General features: G+C 39.4%; 2 protein-coding genes across 4 annotated transcripts in view; both read left to right on the forward strand.

Annotated features, from left to right (window-relative positions):
- Positions 1 to 7,485, forward strand: part of LOC141759680 (neuronal acetylcholine receptor subunit alpha-7-like) — a 39,116-nt gene extending 31,631 nt beyond the window's left edge. For all 3 annotated transcript variants that reach the window (XM_074621974.1, XM_074621966.1, XM_074621959.1), the window contains 3 exons: positions 2,914 to 3,000; positions 3,396 to 3,505; positions 5,209 to 7,485. In XM_074621974.1, coding sequence (XP_074478075.1) covers positions 2,914 to 3,000; positions 3,396 to 3,505; positions 5,209 to 5,742 — 731 coding nt within the window. In that variant the 3' untranslated portion in view covers positions 5,743 to 7,485. The remainder of the gene's footprint in view (positions 1 to 2,913; positions 3,001 to 3,395; positions 3,506 to 5,208) is intronic.
- A 1,661-nt stretch (positions 7,486 to 9,146) lies between these two features.
- The window catches only part of trip4 (thyroid hormone receptor interactor 4), a 94,782-nt gene continuing 86,973 nt past the window's right edge, over positions 9,147 to 16,955 (forward strand). The window contains exons 1-11 of the mRNA XM_074621945.1: positions 9,147 to 9,403; positions 11,754 to 11,935; positions 12,147 to 12,277; positions 12,468 to 12,686; positions 12,788 to 12,866; positions 12,961 to 13,066; positions 13,834 to 14,049; positions 14,150 to 14,279; positions 14,895 to 15,088; positions 15,224 to 15,348; positions 15,463 to 15,554. Coding sequence (XP_074478046.1) covers positions 9,324 to 9,403; positions 11,754 to 11,935; positions 12,147 to 12,277; positions 12,468 to 12,686; positions 12,788 to 12,866; positions 12,961 to 13,066; positions 13,834 to 14,049; positions 14,150 to 14,279; positions 14,895 to 15,088; positions 15,224 to 15,348; positions 15,463 to 15,554 — 1,554 coding nt within the window. The 5' untranslated portion in view covers positions 9,147 to 9,323. The remainder of the gene's footprint in view (positions 9,404 to 11,753; positions 11,936 to 12,146; positions 12,278 to 12,467; positions 12,687 to 12,787; positions 12,867 to 12,960; positions 13,067 to 13,833; positions 14,050 to 14,149; positions 14,280 to 14,894; positions 15,089 to 15,223; positions 15,349 to 15,462; positions 15,555 to 16,955) is intronic.

Here is a 16,955-nt window from a genome sequence, read left to right on the forward strand (position 1 = left end):
GAGATATTCAGATGTAATTCTTAAAAACTTTGGGCAAAAATGTCATCAATAAAATGAAATTATGTTCATGGCTGAAAACAACTAATTAGAAAATAGAAAAATACTGTATGGTTTTTATAATTTGGGTCAACGAAGGCTTAAATACGGAAGCCCTGAGACGCGAGTGAGGAAAAAATTAAACAGGTGGGAGAAAAATAAAAGTTTTGCCAGGATAATTGTTCTAAGTTACTTTTTTCATCTGTAAAAACAGGTGAAAAAAAGTTTGCCAGGTGATTATTATTTTATTTAATTACTTTTTGTCAGGATGATTTTTTCGAAGTGTTTGTTGTTGTAATACTCATTTTGGCCACAAGAGGCTTAAAATTCAACTAGAAGCAAATGATGCTGGCAAAGCCTTTTGTCACCTGTTCTTAATTCATAAACACAGGAGAGAAAACAATTTAGATCAGACTTGTCAAAATGGATCACCAGATTTTTTTTTTCACTTGCCTCTCAGGGCTTCCGTACATAAATATTATTCTCTTTAAAATATAGTATTAGATATTATATGTACTGTAAACTACTCATAGCCATTTGAAAGGATTCACATGCTCTTCCTTGTTCCACAGATATAAGAATATATAAGAGAATGTAGACAGCAGTTAAGTGTTTTTCACAGGTGCCAAATGTGTATCAGCATACCTGCAGATAATTAAGATGTGACTCTTAATCCTGCTGAGAAGTTCAGTCTTTTAGTGAGACAGCCAGAGAGCCGGTGGCTTAGCGATGTCAGCTCATTAGTGAAAACTCTGCTCACAGGTATTTTAAAGATACCAGTTTGTCTCTCTGTGCTTGTACCTTCTCGTAGTCAGTGACTGTGACACATTATAAGCTTCAACAGCTCTGAAATTCTAATTTCTCCTTCACATTTAGCTACAGTGCAGTACCCAATTGTGGAAGAATAGCATCAAATTTGAAACAAGGCAAAATTTGCATAAGAATATAAGGCATCAAAAATGGATGGGATGTATTGGAGGACTTTACGCAAAATAGCAACAGAATAGAACAGAGTACAATACAACTGGAAACACTTGAATAGAATTAAACAATGAATATTCATAATATAAAAAATCTGGGAATAGCGCACTTAATCTTTTGCATATTATTACAAAATGATTTTTAAAGGTCCAGTGTGTAGGAATTAGTGGCATCTAGTGGTGTGGTTGCAGACTGCAACCAACTGAATACCCCTCCGCTCACCCCTTCCTTTCCAAGCGTGTAGGAGATCTCTGGTGGACTTCAGGTAACGTAAAAACACAAAAGACCCTCTCAAGAACCAGAGTTTGGTTTGTCAGTACTGTAGAAACATGGGGGTGTAACATGGCGGACTCCGAGAAGTGCATTTATTTTTTCCCCCAGGAGTGTTCTGCCTAGTCCCACCCTACTGTGCTCTGATTGGTCAGTATTACTGTACTGTGATTGGCGGATTATCTGGCAATAGCAATGTGCTTTCCAAAATCCTACACACTGGACCTTTAAGGATGGAAAAGTGTGTTTGACTGTCATATACAGATGTGCCTCCATCATTCATCTGATGCGATTGCCGCAGCGTTATTTTATTCAGCTGATTCCAGCACTAGCTGCAGTGCATGATGCATAACATCCAACTTATGCAGACTTGTGGCAGTTGTCGAGGAAATTATATTGTTTTTATATCTGCTACCATATCTAATGTGGAACATGCTTTACATTATATGTCCTACAGCTCGTTATGCATTTAATACAGTGCTTGCCTTTGTCTAAAATATGGATACTAACGTCCTCTCCCTGACCTCAGCCTTTACATCCCCCTCCTAAGGTTGACATGCAGTGTCATGCCACACACACACATAGAAATGATTAACACAAGAACCATAATCTAATCATAAGTTGTAAGCACAAGGATTCTTCCCAAAGGATGTAAGCTACACATGTATTTGCAAATGCATACAAAATAACAGCATGCATGAATAATGATAAACATAAATGCTTCATGTCAGTTTACCTTCACACAGATTTCAACATCAGAGAATCATTACTGTCATAACTATGTGATTTGACTTTTCCGTGAACTTAAAGGGGAGCTACAGCCCTATTCCTATGGTCTAAAGGTGTTTTCATATTAGGTACTATTGATTCGTACCGTGACCGTGTACGAAAAAAACCTGCCCTTTCAAAACTACTCGGCGACTGCTAGTACAGTTGGTTTTCACACCTGATGCGAACCGTACAGTACCGAAGTACACATGAAACGAACCCGAGAACACCATTTCAAGTGGACCCAGGCACAGATCGACGAACCATGCCCGGGTACAATACACAGTGTTAACACTATACAAACAAACTGGACTTTAGGGTCAAGTGTACCCTGATCTGGGCCTGAGTCCCTGATGTAAAAGCCTCCTATGACAGTCCAAAAATATAAGTAAACATGAACAACTCCCTCCCAAATCCAACAACTAGAGTGCTAAAACTCAAATGTGTGATGTCACAGGGTATAAAGTATGAAACTGCTCCTTAGACAATGAATGGGGAGAAATGTCATAGGTGACACTGAGAGCACGCAGAGGAATGTTCTGAGTATTATGGTAGTATTATAGTATTAGTATTATAGTATTATGGGAACATTTTCTTGGGTTCATTTTCTCCACAACTGACAACACTACAATAGAATAAAGATCTTTTGGTATAAAAAAAGAAAACAAACATTCTGTGGGTCCACAACATTAGTCTCCCATTCATTGTCTAAGGAGCAGCTCCAGACTTTACATCCTATGACACCACAAGTTTGATTGAACTTTCCTCGGCCATGGAAATAACATATTGAAATTCTTAATTTCGCTGGTGTTCCCCTCTAGTAGTTTTGTGTTTACTGAGATTTGGTTTCCTTCCCAGGCATTACGGTCCTGCTCTCCCTGACTGTCTTCATGCTGCTGGTTGCAGAGATTATGCCCGCCACATCGGACTCTGTGCCTTTAATAGGTAAGCCGGATAAAGTTAAAAGCAGTCGCTATGGGTGTCAACTACTATCAGTGGGAAGACATGGGGGGAAATTTCTGTAGTCATTTTTCATCAGGGTTTCTCTTATATCACAGTGTTACTAAGTTTAAGCAGCCATCCAATATTTGGATTTCTTTATATAGAGGTCTGAGTCACCATGTTTGAAACAGTGAAATAAAAAACATAGTTTTTTTTGCATTTCTCTGAGACCCATAAAGTGAAAAGTGTGCTCGAGGCAAGAAAGGAGTTCTGTTCTCTTGGACCATGAACTTACCTTTTTTGCCATTTCACTTTATCCTCATGTTTTCTCCTCGTAATGTTACCTGCATCTGTTCTACTGAATCCATTCTTATTCTCTCTATTTCTTCTTCACCCAGCTGAGTACTTTGCCACCACCATGGTCATTGTTGGTCTCTCAGTAATCGCTACAGTTGTGGTCTTACAATATCACCATCATGACCCTGATGGAAGCAAGATGCCGAAATGGGTGAGTGTTGTTTCATATTAAACCATTATCTGTGATTTAATCCCCATTAACACCACTTTACTCATTTCCTTCTGGCCACACCTCAAAATTGTGAGTACGTCATGATAAACTGTGGACATCTGCTGATCTTGTTTTTTATTAGGTTATAGTCAATTTGGCATCACTTACAGTGGTTTATTGAGATTAATATGCATTTGCTCGTGTAAGGGTTTAACAGGCATAAATATGCTGAGAGGTCTTCACGTTCATCAGGAGGATTCAGAGTCTGGCTAATGTGTTTCAATAAATGTCTTTCTTTCTTGCACAATGAGGCCTCCTGATATAATAACATAATGAGAAGATTTAGAGTCAAAGAATACTACAACAAAAAGCGGAGTGGTTACCTTCAGTGAAATGATTATACCTTTTTTACTTAAAGGTCCAGTATTGTAAAAGGTGAGATTTTCATGTGTTTTCTTTATTATAAAGCAGGTTTAAGTGCTATATAACTACTGTGAAAATATTGAAACGCTCAATCCATGGAAAACTACACACAGCCATATTTAGAAACTGTGCCTTTGAAACAGGCCTTAAGGATTTCTGTAACTTTGTGATGTCACAAATCTACAATATTTCTATTGCATATATACATTCTAAATGTGTCAAATGTTGCGTCCGAAATTCCACACTAACATGCTATTTAGTACGCTAAAACAGTATGTGAGATATTTTAGTATGTCCAAAACCTTAGCATGAGACCAACAGTACGCGAATTGCATACTATTTCCGGTAAAATATTACAGTATGCAATGCTGGACACTACGGCGGCATAAATATCCCACAATGCAATGCGGAAGTGGCGACAATGTCACAACAGACATTGACGGACAGCTCTGTAACGTCAATAGCGCTTCAATATAACTGTAAGTAAAGATTTCACTTTGCTAGGCGTCATATATATTTTAAATTAATTCAGACTTTGATTCTTACAAACCGATATTTTGGACACATGAGGTTAGCACAGGTTACCATGGTTACACGTCTCCAACCAGCAAGGAGACTCTCAAGAAGTGACGACGTAAATTACTGCTCAGTGTGTCCGAAAAGATACATACTGCTGTTTGCTAGTACACCTGTTGAGTATGTAGTGCATAGTATGCAATTTCGGACGAAGCCCCAGTTTGTTTCTGTTTGCAGTGTATGTGAATCATCAGCTGACAGGAAGTAAATATGGACCCAAGCTGTTGCCTAGCAGGGCAATTTCATTGAAATGCACTAAACGGAGCGTTTCAGACAGAGGGTAAAATACAGGCATATTAGAGACAGTATGAGGTAAATAAAGTTGTTTTTTTAACATAACAGCATGAAAACATGTTCTAGTAGAAACATATAATACAAGTATGAACCTGAAAATGAGCACTTTATGGGACCTTTAAACAAAAATCTGAAGGTGTGTATCACAACACCAATCAGAAACTGGTATTTTCTGGGGCCATGGTATAATCAGCTTTTCATTGTGATTTTGGAAAAGTGACGCTGACAAGTAGAGCACCTCAGTGAAATGTTGAACTGATCTGACTTCTGAGTGAAAATTCTTGAAGTAACCCAAACAAATTAGACGTAAAGGATGAAGGATGAAAGATGAAGATAAAGATATATGTTCTTTGGTGGATGTATCATATATAATTTATAGAGCCTTATTAATGTTTCGTTTGATTCCAAAGACCCGAGTGATCCTGCTGAACTGGTGCGCCTGGTTCCTGCGTATGAAGCGCCCAGGTGAGGAGCGGGTGCGTCCAGCCTGTCACAACAAGGCTTCACGGAACAGCCTGACCAGCATGGAGCTCAGTGCTAGCGCCTCAGCCCCACAATCCACCAACGGCAACGTGCTTTATGTTGGCGTCCGAGGCCTGGAGAGCATCCACTACTCCACAGCCGCCACGTCGTCTGACTCCGGGGTCCGGCTGGTTGGACGAGCAGGTGAGGATGAGATGCTCCTACCTGCAGGTCACATCTCCTCAGCGGGCGGCGTGGAACCGGGGCTGGCCAAGATCCTGGACGAGGTGCGCTATATTGCCAAACGCTTCCGTAACCAAGACGAGGACGAGTCAGTGTGCAACGAGTGGAAATTTGCTGCGTCTGTTATCGACAGGCTTTGTCTCATGGCTTTCTCACTATTCACTATCCTCTGCACCATTGGGATCCTCATGTCAGCACCCAACTTTGTAGAGGCCATTTCCAAAGACTTTTTCACTTAAAGGGGACATATCATGCTCATTTTCCAACCCGGTCTCAGTCCAAACTCGTCAAATACCGCTGATTGGATAGCGCCCCTCGGCATCGGAAACCAACGCATAGAGGCACCCTTTAGCGACAATATATGACAAACCGGGCTTTCAACTAACTCCAGTGTAAACCCACCCATGCCGTTATTCGACGGTTGGAGAAAGTGACGTAGTATTAATAGCGTGAGAGTCAGCTAAGGGGAGGGGTGATGGATGGGTCAAACAAACACAAGACTTTCAACCAAGAGACCGCTGATCGTGTGAAACTAAAAGTAACGTTGACTTATTCTGTCACGTCAGCCGTTAGTGACGTGACTCGTTGGTGTCATCAGTCCTGTGAGTCGGTAGTCAGTGATGTTTAAGTCAATCAGGACCGTTTCCTAACCCTACCTAAGTGGTTGTTTTGTCTAAACCTAACTTCCTGTGAAAACGGAAGTTTATTTTAAAAGGAAACTATGCATGTAAAGAGCGTATATTGACACGCCATCCCTGACACGTCCAAAAGTAATGCAAGAGGGGTGCGCCGTGCATCAGTCACCAAGCGGCGGTATGAGACGAGTTAGGAGTGAGAGTGTGCTGCATTTTCAGGTTCATACTTGTATTTGGGGTTTCTACTAGAACACGTTTACATGCTTGATGTTCAAAAAACACATGATTTTTCTCATACTGTCTGCCTGAATATACCTGTATTCACTGTCTGTCTGAAACGCTCCGTTTTAGCGCCTGTCTCTTTAAGACGCCCTCCTTAAAAAGCCCAGTCTGCTCTGATTGGCTTATGAGAAAAATATGGTGCACCTTTGCAAAGGTAGTTCTCACGCTGTGGGCGATATATTCTAATGAGCCTGCATGTGACAGAGGAGGGGGAGCCAAACCTGAATGGCTTGTTTAATCACATGTTTCTGATCTAGGCAGCCTACAAAAAACTGACTGTCTTATGTCACAGTTTGTGGGTTGGTAGGCACTCCAGATACCCAAATGGATGTGCACAAGCTCTGAAAAAGTGAGTTTTTCATGATATGTGTCCCCTTTATCAGGAAACAATAATACAGGCCTGTTTCAATATCTCTTATCGCAGTGTATCCATTTGTAAACTCATGAGGCAGTAATTTGGATACAGTTAAGTCTGCTATATGGGACGTTTATATCACCAAATATTTAACCATACGTAAAGCAAAGTCAAATTGAGGACTTCTAGCAAAATGTATGTCATGCATAAATACTTTAATTCATGCCTTACATGATGTTGATGAAAAGGACCATCTTTTGCCTTTTATATTACACAGCCTAGTGGCATATTGAATATTAAAGGAAAACATGTAAATCATATCCTCTTGTACTATTTTAAAATGACTAAAAATGCTGATACTACAAAGCATTGTTTAAGTGGTGTAATTTGCTAACCTTCAATGAATGCAACTGTGGTTTGTTATGTGATGTTACCTGTGTATTATTGTTCATTACAATGCATCTATTATCACTAAATTCTACTCCATATAGAAAAATAACAGTTACGCTATCTTGTACTGAAATTTGTTGCATCACATGAATACTTGTGTATCCCAAACAGTTCTGGTTTGTAAGTTGCCTTTCTATAACATTTTATAATGATTAAAGAATTACTGTGAGGTCAAAATAGTCATAGTTCATTCAAATTCATGATGTTTTTGTTGTACTGTGACATTTCATAAATAAATGCATCTTTTTTCTATTTGAAAACGGGGACAGCATTTCAAAAATGTTTTCCTGCTGTACAGAGCTGTGTTTTGTTTACCATTAAGTATACTATTGCTCCTCCATTTTTTATTTGGACTACAAATGACAACCTTCACCTTTGCACTGTTAGATTGAAACAGACAACAGAGACGGATTAATTTGACAGGCTGTTTGACATCCAGCCAGATAAAGCCAAAAACTGCTTGCCAAAAGTACTCCAATACAGCTCCTGCAGCATTATGTGGAGGGTGATGAGTCATCGGGTTGCCTTCATCTAGACTGAATGAAAAATTGCACTGAACAAGAAAGTTGTTCCAACCAGCTACAGAAAATAACGCCTTGAGACAAGAAATCAATTTTTAAGTGATTAGAGCGCACATAACTTTCCCTATTCTGTAAATGTAAAAAAACTAATTCCAGAGAAATAGGACTGTACAACTATGTGTGGTCTTTAAAACTTCCTGCAGTCCTGCATTCAAAATTGATTTTACTTTAGTACGTATATTCAAAATACTCATTATGTAGAATGGCCCATTTCAGAATAATGAACATTATATCATTGGATTATAATTATTGATGCATTAATGTGTGCATCATTTTAATGTTGCATTTATTATATATAATAATTTTAGTTACTTTATATACTGTTGCTATTGCTTGTGAATGTATCCCTCTGGGATCAATAAAATCTTATCTTAATCGATAATATATCATAATTTATTATTATTATTAAATTATTAAACTCAATAAAGTAGCTAGTAATTAAAGTCATCAAATGAATAAAAAATAAAAAAGTACAATATTTGCCTCTGAATGTAGTGGAGTAAAAGTATAATGGAAATACTCAAGTTAAGTACAAGTACTTAAAAATCGAACAGTACTTGAGTAAATGTACTTAGTTACTTTCCACCACTGGCTAAGCCATACAACAATAATGCATTGAAATGTTATTGTAATAAAGAAAATAACCACCTCATTATGGAGGAAGTCATTTGGTACTGTACAGTAAATAACGTTACTGTACAGTTCTATCTGAAGGCTTCTGCATTTCACTGCATCACAAACCTGCCACCTAGTGACTGAACTCAACAGGTACATTCAATAATAGCTACACCTGAACAGTTGAGTCTAACTGAGCCGGAGATAGAATTATCTTCGATCCCTGACAAAATAGTGACTCAAATCAAAATTAAAATTGAAATAAGCTTTATTGGCATGAATGTTCAGGTTACATTATTGATGAATAATTACATTTCACAAGGAATAATCACAAAATAATCACAATCACAAGAAAAATATCAAAATAATCACAATCACAATATACCAAATACATTTTAAATATACATTATTTTACAGATGTAGTCAATCAGAAACATGTTCAGAGCTTGTAGCACCTATTATTCTATGGCAACAGTCAACATGTTTTGCAGATAATATTGCACATTGATTACTATGGTATTCTCTGAGGAGCAGGGAGATGGATAAACTCAGGATATATGTTATTTTTTTTTTCAAAGAAAACATCTCTCACATCCTTATATTTCTCACAGCACAGTCAGAAGTGAGATTCAGACTCTTGTGTTTGGATATTAATATGATGGGAAGCCGTACTGACGGTCGGGAGGAACCTTAATCCCACAGTACAGGTTGTTTTCCGGATGGGATTCTCTGCTGCCACGCACGCAGTTACAATGGTGTGTGCGCCTTTGTTATGTCTCCGACTGGAAACACGTTGATTCAGCTCTGGTCTGACACGCCACCGACAGCTACATTACATTACATTAGCTCTGAGCTCTGAGCTCTGAGTGTTTCTGATCTTTGAGTGCTGTTAGTCTGTGGACATGTCGGAGGCTCTGCTGCAGTGGTGTGTGGACCAGCTACACCACCTGTTCGGTCTGGAGGCGTGTGAAGACATCGTTCAGTGAGTGACGTCAACGATAGTTAGCTTCAATGTGACTGTAGGAGAGCTGACAGGCTGCTAACAAGCCTACAGCTGCTAGTGTGATTATTAGCGTTACATGAATGTAATGAATGCTGTGTGTGTGTTACATTTACCACTTCCTTTGATATAGCTCAATAAGTCTGTCTTTCCATCTGTGAGAGTAACAGACAGCTGTACAGGTGTAGTAGCTGTATCTATGAGCTAACCCCTGTACTGTCATTAACACTGTCCTGTTTGCTGCTGCCTTTCATTAAACCAGATAATGATCTTATACTGCACTAGAGCTTTTACTCTTGTGTGTTATACTCTATTTTAGCTTCTATCCTAGCTTTTATTTTTAGATTGTTTTTATTTTCTAATCTTTACTGTTTTTATGTTTATATAACTGTTTTAATTATGTCTTAATGTTCTTTTGCACTTTCAATTGCCCTGTTGCTGAAATGTGCTCCACAAATAAAGCTGCCTTGCCTTGCCCTAGCTTGTCAGGCTTTATGAAATCAGTTAAACACATGTTTCCAGATGACACATCCTGGGTGATGTCACTTTGTATCTGTGTGTGTTTATGTTGACGTGAATGATCAGATTAAGTTTTGTAGTTGACTTTTGTAATGATGAATAAGACTAGGAGATTTACAAAATGAGTAAATAAGGTAAAAAACATTTTAAATAAACAGCCTGGAAACATTTTCAATGGCATGTAATGTCCCAGAGGCACTAAACTAAAACACCTGACATTGTTTGCAGGTGCTGGTTAGTTATTACAATAGTCAAGTCAAGTCAAATTTATTTCTATAGCACATTTAAAACGACATGAGCTGACCAAAGTGCTTTACAGACATAGGCAGAATAAAAACAGGTCAACAGAGCAGACACAACCAAATCACACACATCCACAGACAGAGACCAAGATACAAATCCATGAGTAAAAGACTGTTATAATGAGCATTATAAAAAAGGCCAATTAGTAATCACAATGCAAGTACATTCAAAAGCCAAAGAGAAGAGGTGGGGCTTGAGCTGTGCTTGGAAAGACTCTGTAGAGGGAGCAGATCTGATGTGGTGAGGCAGTTACCAAAGAATAAACAGCAGGCAATAAGAAAAAATAAAAATAAAAGGTAATGGTGTCAGGTCCATGTCAGGTATGGATCCTCTGCAATAGGCTCTTTTCACAGCAGCCATTCTGACATGTAATTTCAGGGCAAACACAGGTGTAAGTGTATTAAAAAATTATGAATCATTAATTATATTAATTATTATAAAATTAATTATAGTCCCGTTCTATTTAGTGTCACAGCCAATCAAGTGATCCCTGACCTATAGGCCCACCTCAATGGAACATAGTTAATGTTATTGTATAATAACTGTGTTTACCCTGCAAAATCGAGATGGCTGTTGTGAAAAGGGCCTATGTGGACCCATGCTGTTACTGGGTCGTTGTGCATTTGGAGGCCCCACATCTGTTTGCTCTATCCGGACCAGATGTTATGATATTGTAGATTTGTTTCAGATCTGGCCCAGTCTTTCAGAATCAGATTTAGAATCAGTTTTATTCGCCAAGTACATACTGTACATACAAGGAATTTGACTCCGGTTTTTATGCATCTCTCTAAATGTACGTACACAGAAATAGAAATAACAGCCAGGAACAAGGACAACAAAGCTGGACAAACAACGGGGAGGGATAGATGAATAGGAATAGTTATTTCTTTGCTATCACAGCCGGCACCTGAAAGACAAACATATAAAGAGACACACACACACACACACTGCTTGTTCATTCCCAGATCTTACTTTTTATTCTGTGTAGACATCATTGACATTGTTTCAACCACAGATAGTTTTCAAGTATAGGTGAATGTGAGAGGAATGTGTGAGTATGAATAGGTTGTGATCAATACGCACAATCATTTTCTAATTATATAAGTGAAATATTGAGGACAATAAACCCAGTCTTCAATAGTGCTCTGTTGTACTTACACTTTTCTACACATCAAAGTCAAATATGCAAAAAAACAACTAATAACTAATTTATCAAAAAGAAAGAGAAAAGAAATACAGTACACATCAGGCCTATTGAATAATCCTAAACTAAAAAAATCCTAAAAACTAAACTGTAAACAAATACAAACAAATGAACTGTAAAGTACCCTTCAGTAATGCACAAGCAGACCATTAAACATTGCTGGAAGCCTCACAGGTATAAAGGAGTGTTTGTAGGGATTATTTTTATTTTTATTATATTATTTTTTAGGTCTTTAATGTTTTCAACATCCACCTTGACAATAAATGTTATTAAATTAAATGGTTATTGTGTCATCCTGCTGTCTAGATACGTTCTAACCATCGAAAATGCTGAAGAAATTCAGGAGTATATGGGAGACCTCCTGCAGGGCACGGATGGGAGAAAAGGGCTGTTCATTGATGAGTTCCTCCGCAGATGGAAGAAGACTCAAAGACAGGCCACAGATTCCTCGAGTCTTTTCCTTCCCATGGAGTCTTTTTCATCATCAGGTAGGCTGTCTGATGTCTGCCATTGAATATGTTGTGATTTAAATTGTACAAAAAATACCTCCCAGTTGTTAAAACCTGCTATGAAACTACAATGCAAGGCACTTAGGCATGACTAAAACACTGTCAATAAATATACATTGTAATTATTAAAACTGATCTCAAATGCGTTATCCACAGTCTTTGTTGAAGGTAATTTGCTCTCCTTTCCTAGATTCACCAGACATGACCAAAGATAGCCAGAAGAAGTCTAAACGTAAGGGCCGTAACAAACAGGAGACGCTGACTGTGAGCCAAACAGAACCTGAGCCAGAGGCAGTCAAAACCCCCATTGACCTGATGAGGGTGAGTACACATCAGCCCTAAACATTTGTTCTTTTATCACCTACTTTATGAAGGTAATTCTCATGGTTTGAGGACAGTAAAGACACAACACATTAAGTTTACTTGTAGATGATCCATTTCATTTTATTGTATACCTCATCTATCTATTTCTTCTCCTCTTGCTCCCTCTCTTCATGTACTACTGTCTCAGGCCCAAGAAAACAGCAGCACTTCTTCAACAAAGAAGAAAAGTAAGTTTGTCAGTCTCTATGCCAAAGAGGGACAAAACAAGATGTCCATCTTACTCCCAGGTCGACGTGGCTGTGAGTGCCTTGCCCAAAGGCACAACCTTATCAACAACTGCATCAGCTGCGGTCGCATTGTGTGTGAGCAAGAGGGCTCAGGACCCTGCCTCTTCTGTGGAACCCTGGTATGTAAGAATTTCCTTTTTTTCAATCTACTTGTGGTGCTGACAATCCAATTTTCTGGTTTAGTATTCCTTACTCACTGATTTTTTTTTATCTGATTCAGGTCTGCACAAGAGAGGAGCAAGAGATCCTGCAACGAGACTCCAACAAAAGCCAGAAACTAAGAAAGAAGCTTATGGGAGGTGAGAGTCCAAATTAGTTAGAATTATTAAATACTAAAATCTATGAAATAATGAAGTAGATCGATGCATGAATTTGTTTTTACTTTGGTGACAGACGGTGGAGAAAGAGATTTTCTCCCACACCAAGAGGCCAAGATGAAGGCTGGCTTGGAGAAGGCTGTCCAGCACAAAGAAAAGCTGCTGGAATATGACCGGAATAGGTATCATAAAACACAATCACAAGAACGGATAGGTTTACTGCTAAGTGTGCAATGTCTACACTTTAAAGGTGCTAAATTCCAAATTCAGAGCTTATCTATGATTGAGGGATTCCCTCCACACAGCTCTCAACACGGCAACGGCTGAGCCTGCAGCTAGCAGCTAACGGTGCTAACAGCATGAACAGTGCAGACTATGGCAACAGTGCTGACAGTGTTCACCCGGGGGGAATCCAAGGGTGGTTGTTACACTTCCGCGATGACGCCATGGGTCGGGACAGCGTTATCAGCGTTATCCGCCATAGGAGAGCAGTTTAGCTAGCCAATGGGGCACGCTTACATGCGCTCACATGCACTAACATGCACGTGCGGTTGGCCCAGCTACGTAAACAAAGCGTAGAGAAACTCGGATTACAACACACAGAGGAAGAGTGACTTCATTTTCTGCTCAGGTAGATGTACTACTGTCTCAGGCCCTGTTTTCTTGGGCCTGAGACAGTAGTACATGAAGAGAGGAAATAGATGAGGTATACAATAAAATGAAATGGATCATCTACAAATAAACGTAATGTGTTGTGTCTTTACTGCACTCAAACCATGAGAATTACCTTCATAAATACCTCTATATCTTTACATAGCAAGTAGTTGTTTTCTGCTATATTAAAGCTCTGAATTTCGAATTTAGCAGGAAATTTTGATTACTGCGGAAGATAATCATGAAACGTGGTGATAGCACTTATCTATTTATTTACCGTCCCCTTCAACTCCAGTGTCAGGAGAACGCAGGTTCTGGATGATGAGTCGGATTACTTTGCTACTGAATCCAATCAGTGGCTGTCACCCAATGAGCGAGAAAAGCTGAAGAAAAAGGAAGAGGAGCTGAGAGAACTTCGCTATGCCTCTCGCAAGGACAGGAAGATCACGTTGGACTTTGCTGGTAGACAAGTGCTCGATGAGGGAAACAACCTCAACGAGTATTACGACAAGTAAGATCATCTGACGCCACTTGAATCAAGGCTGCAAGTGCAGATTTGTGTTGTGTAGTCGCGCTAAACAGCTTCTCCTTTTGAAATGTTTGCAAATTAGGTTGGATGAGACCCTCATGGCTATGAACAGCGACTCTCCGTCAAAATCATCAATGTATTCTAAAAGAGAAGGTGGAAGGCAGACCCTCGGAGAGCTGGTCAACCCCAACATAATGCAGTCTGCACCAGAGGTAGGTGCTTTGTGACATTTATACTGGGAGTAACAATGTTGTTACCCTGTGTATTTACACTGCATATATGTCTTCTATAGACTTCTCTTTTGTAGTTATAAAACTTAATTGGAACATCAATAAAATGGGTTGAAAATTGATAGCTGACCGCTGTTCTCATACACCGTTAGTAGCTATACCTACAAAAAGAAATGCACTGTAATTCGTATATATCCCAAAAAATCAATTCTTATGGTCGTAAAGTATGTTTGTACCCCGTGTGGAACCAGAAGTTAACGTTGATTTTTTTTGCCACATAACTTCCGTACTTCCTAAACCTAAACCTAACTAAGTAATTTTGTTGCCTAAACCTAACCAAGTTGTTTCCTATGAAGACGGAAGTTTATTTTGAAAAGACTGGAGCGTAAATTGACACGTGCATCACGTGTTGCTGGTAGGAAAACGCACAAAAAATTAGGAAAAACTTTTCATAAGATATCATATGAACCATTGTATGAGGATACATTGTTCTCCCACATGTAGCCTGAGCTTGCATAGTACTTTTTCCATCATGAAAACTGTGCAGAGGATATTCACACGGATTCTAGTAATGAAAATGATGAATGCATTTTCCAGTGGGTGGATGTTGGAGGCAGTGAAAGGCACAAGAGAAACATGAAGCAGGGAAAGAGCTCAGCAGTGGACAAGGGAGGAGAAGAACGCCAAAAGTTGCGGCTCCAAGACAAAGACATGCAGGAGATGGCTGACGGGGGCTGGTGCCTCAGCATGCACCAACCGTGGGCCACGTTGCTGGTCAAAGGCATCAAGAGGTAAAGAGCAGACTAAATCCCAAATGGGCTGTAAATACCAAACCAAATTGCAACCTAAAAATCCACAATTTAAAACTCGTCCGGCCAGTGAAAGCAGAGGTAACATTGTATTTTGTGTGTGTGTGTGTGTTAAAGGGTAGAGGGGCGAACTTGGTACACATCCCATCGGGGTCGTCTTTGGATTGCTGCTGCAGCCAAGATACCCACTCCTCAGGAGATTGCTGAGGTGGAAGCCATGTACCGCCACGTCCACAAGAAAGGTACACAGCAAATCACGAAATAACTGTGAATACTGGAAAGTATTTGCTCCTAGCTGTTTTACATACAGCACTTAAATTGAAGTGTGACCATGTGTGCGCTTGTTTTCTGTGCAGGGCCCAGGTTTCCTAAAGAATATCCCACCGGCTGCCTGTTGGGCTGCGTCAACGTGAACGACTGCCTGTCTCAGGAGCAGTTCAGAGAACAGGTCAGTGAAACATTACACCACCAGACCAGAATTATGAGCTTAATATAACTTTCATCAACAAATCAGAGATGTGGGTGGCAATCAGTGGGCTACCTCCAGGTCTGAGAAGTGAAGCCAATGCTGAAGTGCCTTAAACTTGCATTCTTTCTAACAGCCAGCAGGGGGCGACTCCTCTGGTTGCAAACAGAAGTCTGATTGTATAGAAGTCTATGAGAAAATGAGCCTACTTCTCACTTGATTTATTACCTCAGTAAACATTGTAAACATGAGTTTATGTTCTCAATCTCTAGTTTCAAGTCTTCTTCAACACAGCATGATGTTCATTTAGTAAATTATGGTCCCATTTAGAGTCAAATAGACCATAAAGCAGGGTATTCTTTAAGGCGTGGCTACCTTGTGATTGACAGGATGTTACCACGGCGTTGTCTGGTCTGGGAGTTGTCCGTGTTTTCGTCTTGCAACTATAACCCTTTCACAGTGTGTTTTCAGTTCATGAAAGTTAACTGTAACATTTTGGTCGCCTAGAAATGTCTTATTCAGCGTTCGGTTGTATTTAGCTCCACCCTCTCGTGTCTCTTCTGGCAAAAAACACAAGATGGCGACAGCCAAAATACCGAACTTAAGTCTTCAAACAGCAGTCCACAAACCAATAGGTCGCTACGTACACTTCTTATATACAGTCTATGGTGGCAATTCAGGTCTGAAACCAGGCTATGTCTCATTATAAGGGGAAGTGATGGACAAAAAGACTTGAATAAACGTGTGAAATAATGTCACACAAACCGCTGTGGTGCTTAGTGAAGTTACTTTTGTTACATGTGAGTTTTATTCTTGAGTTGAGTGTCAAATATAGGCAAAAATATGTGATTCGGTTTTTGGCTGACTTGGAGGACTGTTTGACGCTGTTGCTGTTTTTGTTGTTATTTTGTGTTGATTGCTTGAACTCTTAGAATTCCCATCCTCATCCTCCTCCTTTTCCTGCCCGTCTGCCATTGGAAGCTATGCTAAATACTAAATTCCATCTCATCATGTAATGGTACTGGAATTGCATGAATATAATCATGGAAATTTTAACACACAGACCTCTTGGATAGTACATTGTGATTTGATAGACATCCAGAGGCTTCTTTCATCCAAGACCACACAGTACAGGACACACAGTCAAACAAGGGATGTAACGGTACACCGTGGTATGAAAGTTGACAGTTAACATACCGTGTAGATTTGCTTATCTTCGGTATTGAAAAAAACACAAGTGTGTGTAAAACATACAGACAGGAGCAGTCTGGCTGTGCTGTTGCGCACCTACAGTATATGTTAATTGTTAATAATCATAGTACATTATTTTAAAAACTCACAGCTGATGTTATTTTTCATGCTATAGTGCTGCTGACATGTAAA

This window comes from Sebastes fasciatus, chromosome 2 (assembly GCF_043250625.1).
Source record: "Sebastes fasciatus isolate fSebFas1 chromosome 2, fSebFas1.pri, whole genome shotgun sequence".
Taxonomy (NCBI): Eukaryota; Metazoa; Chordata; class Actinopteri; order Perciformes; family Sebastidae; genus Sebastes; species Sebastes fasciatus.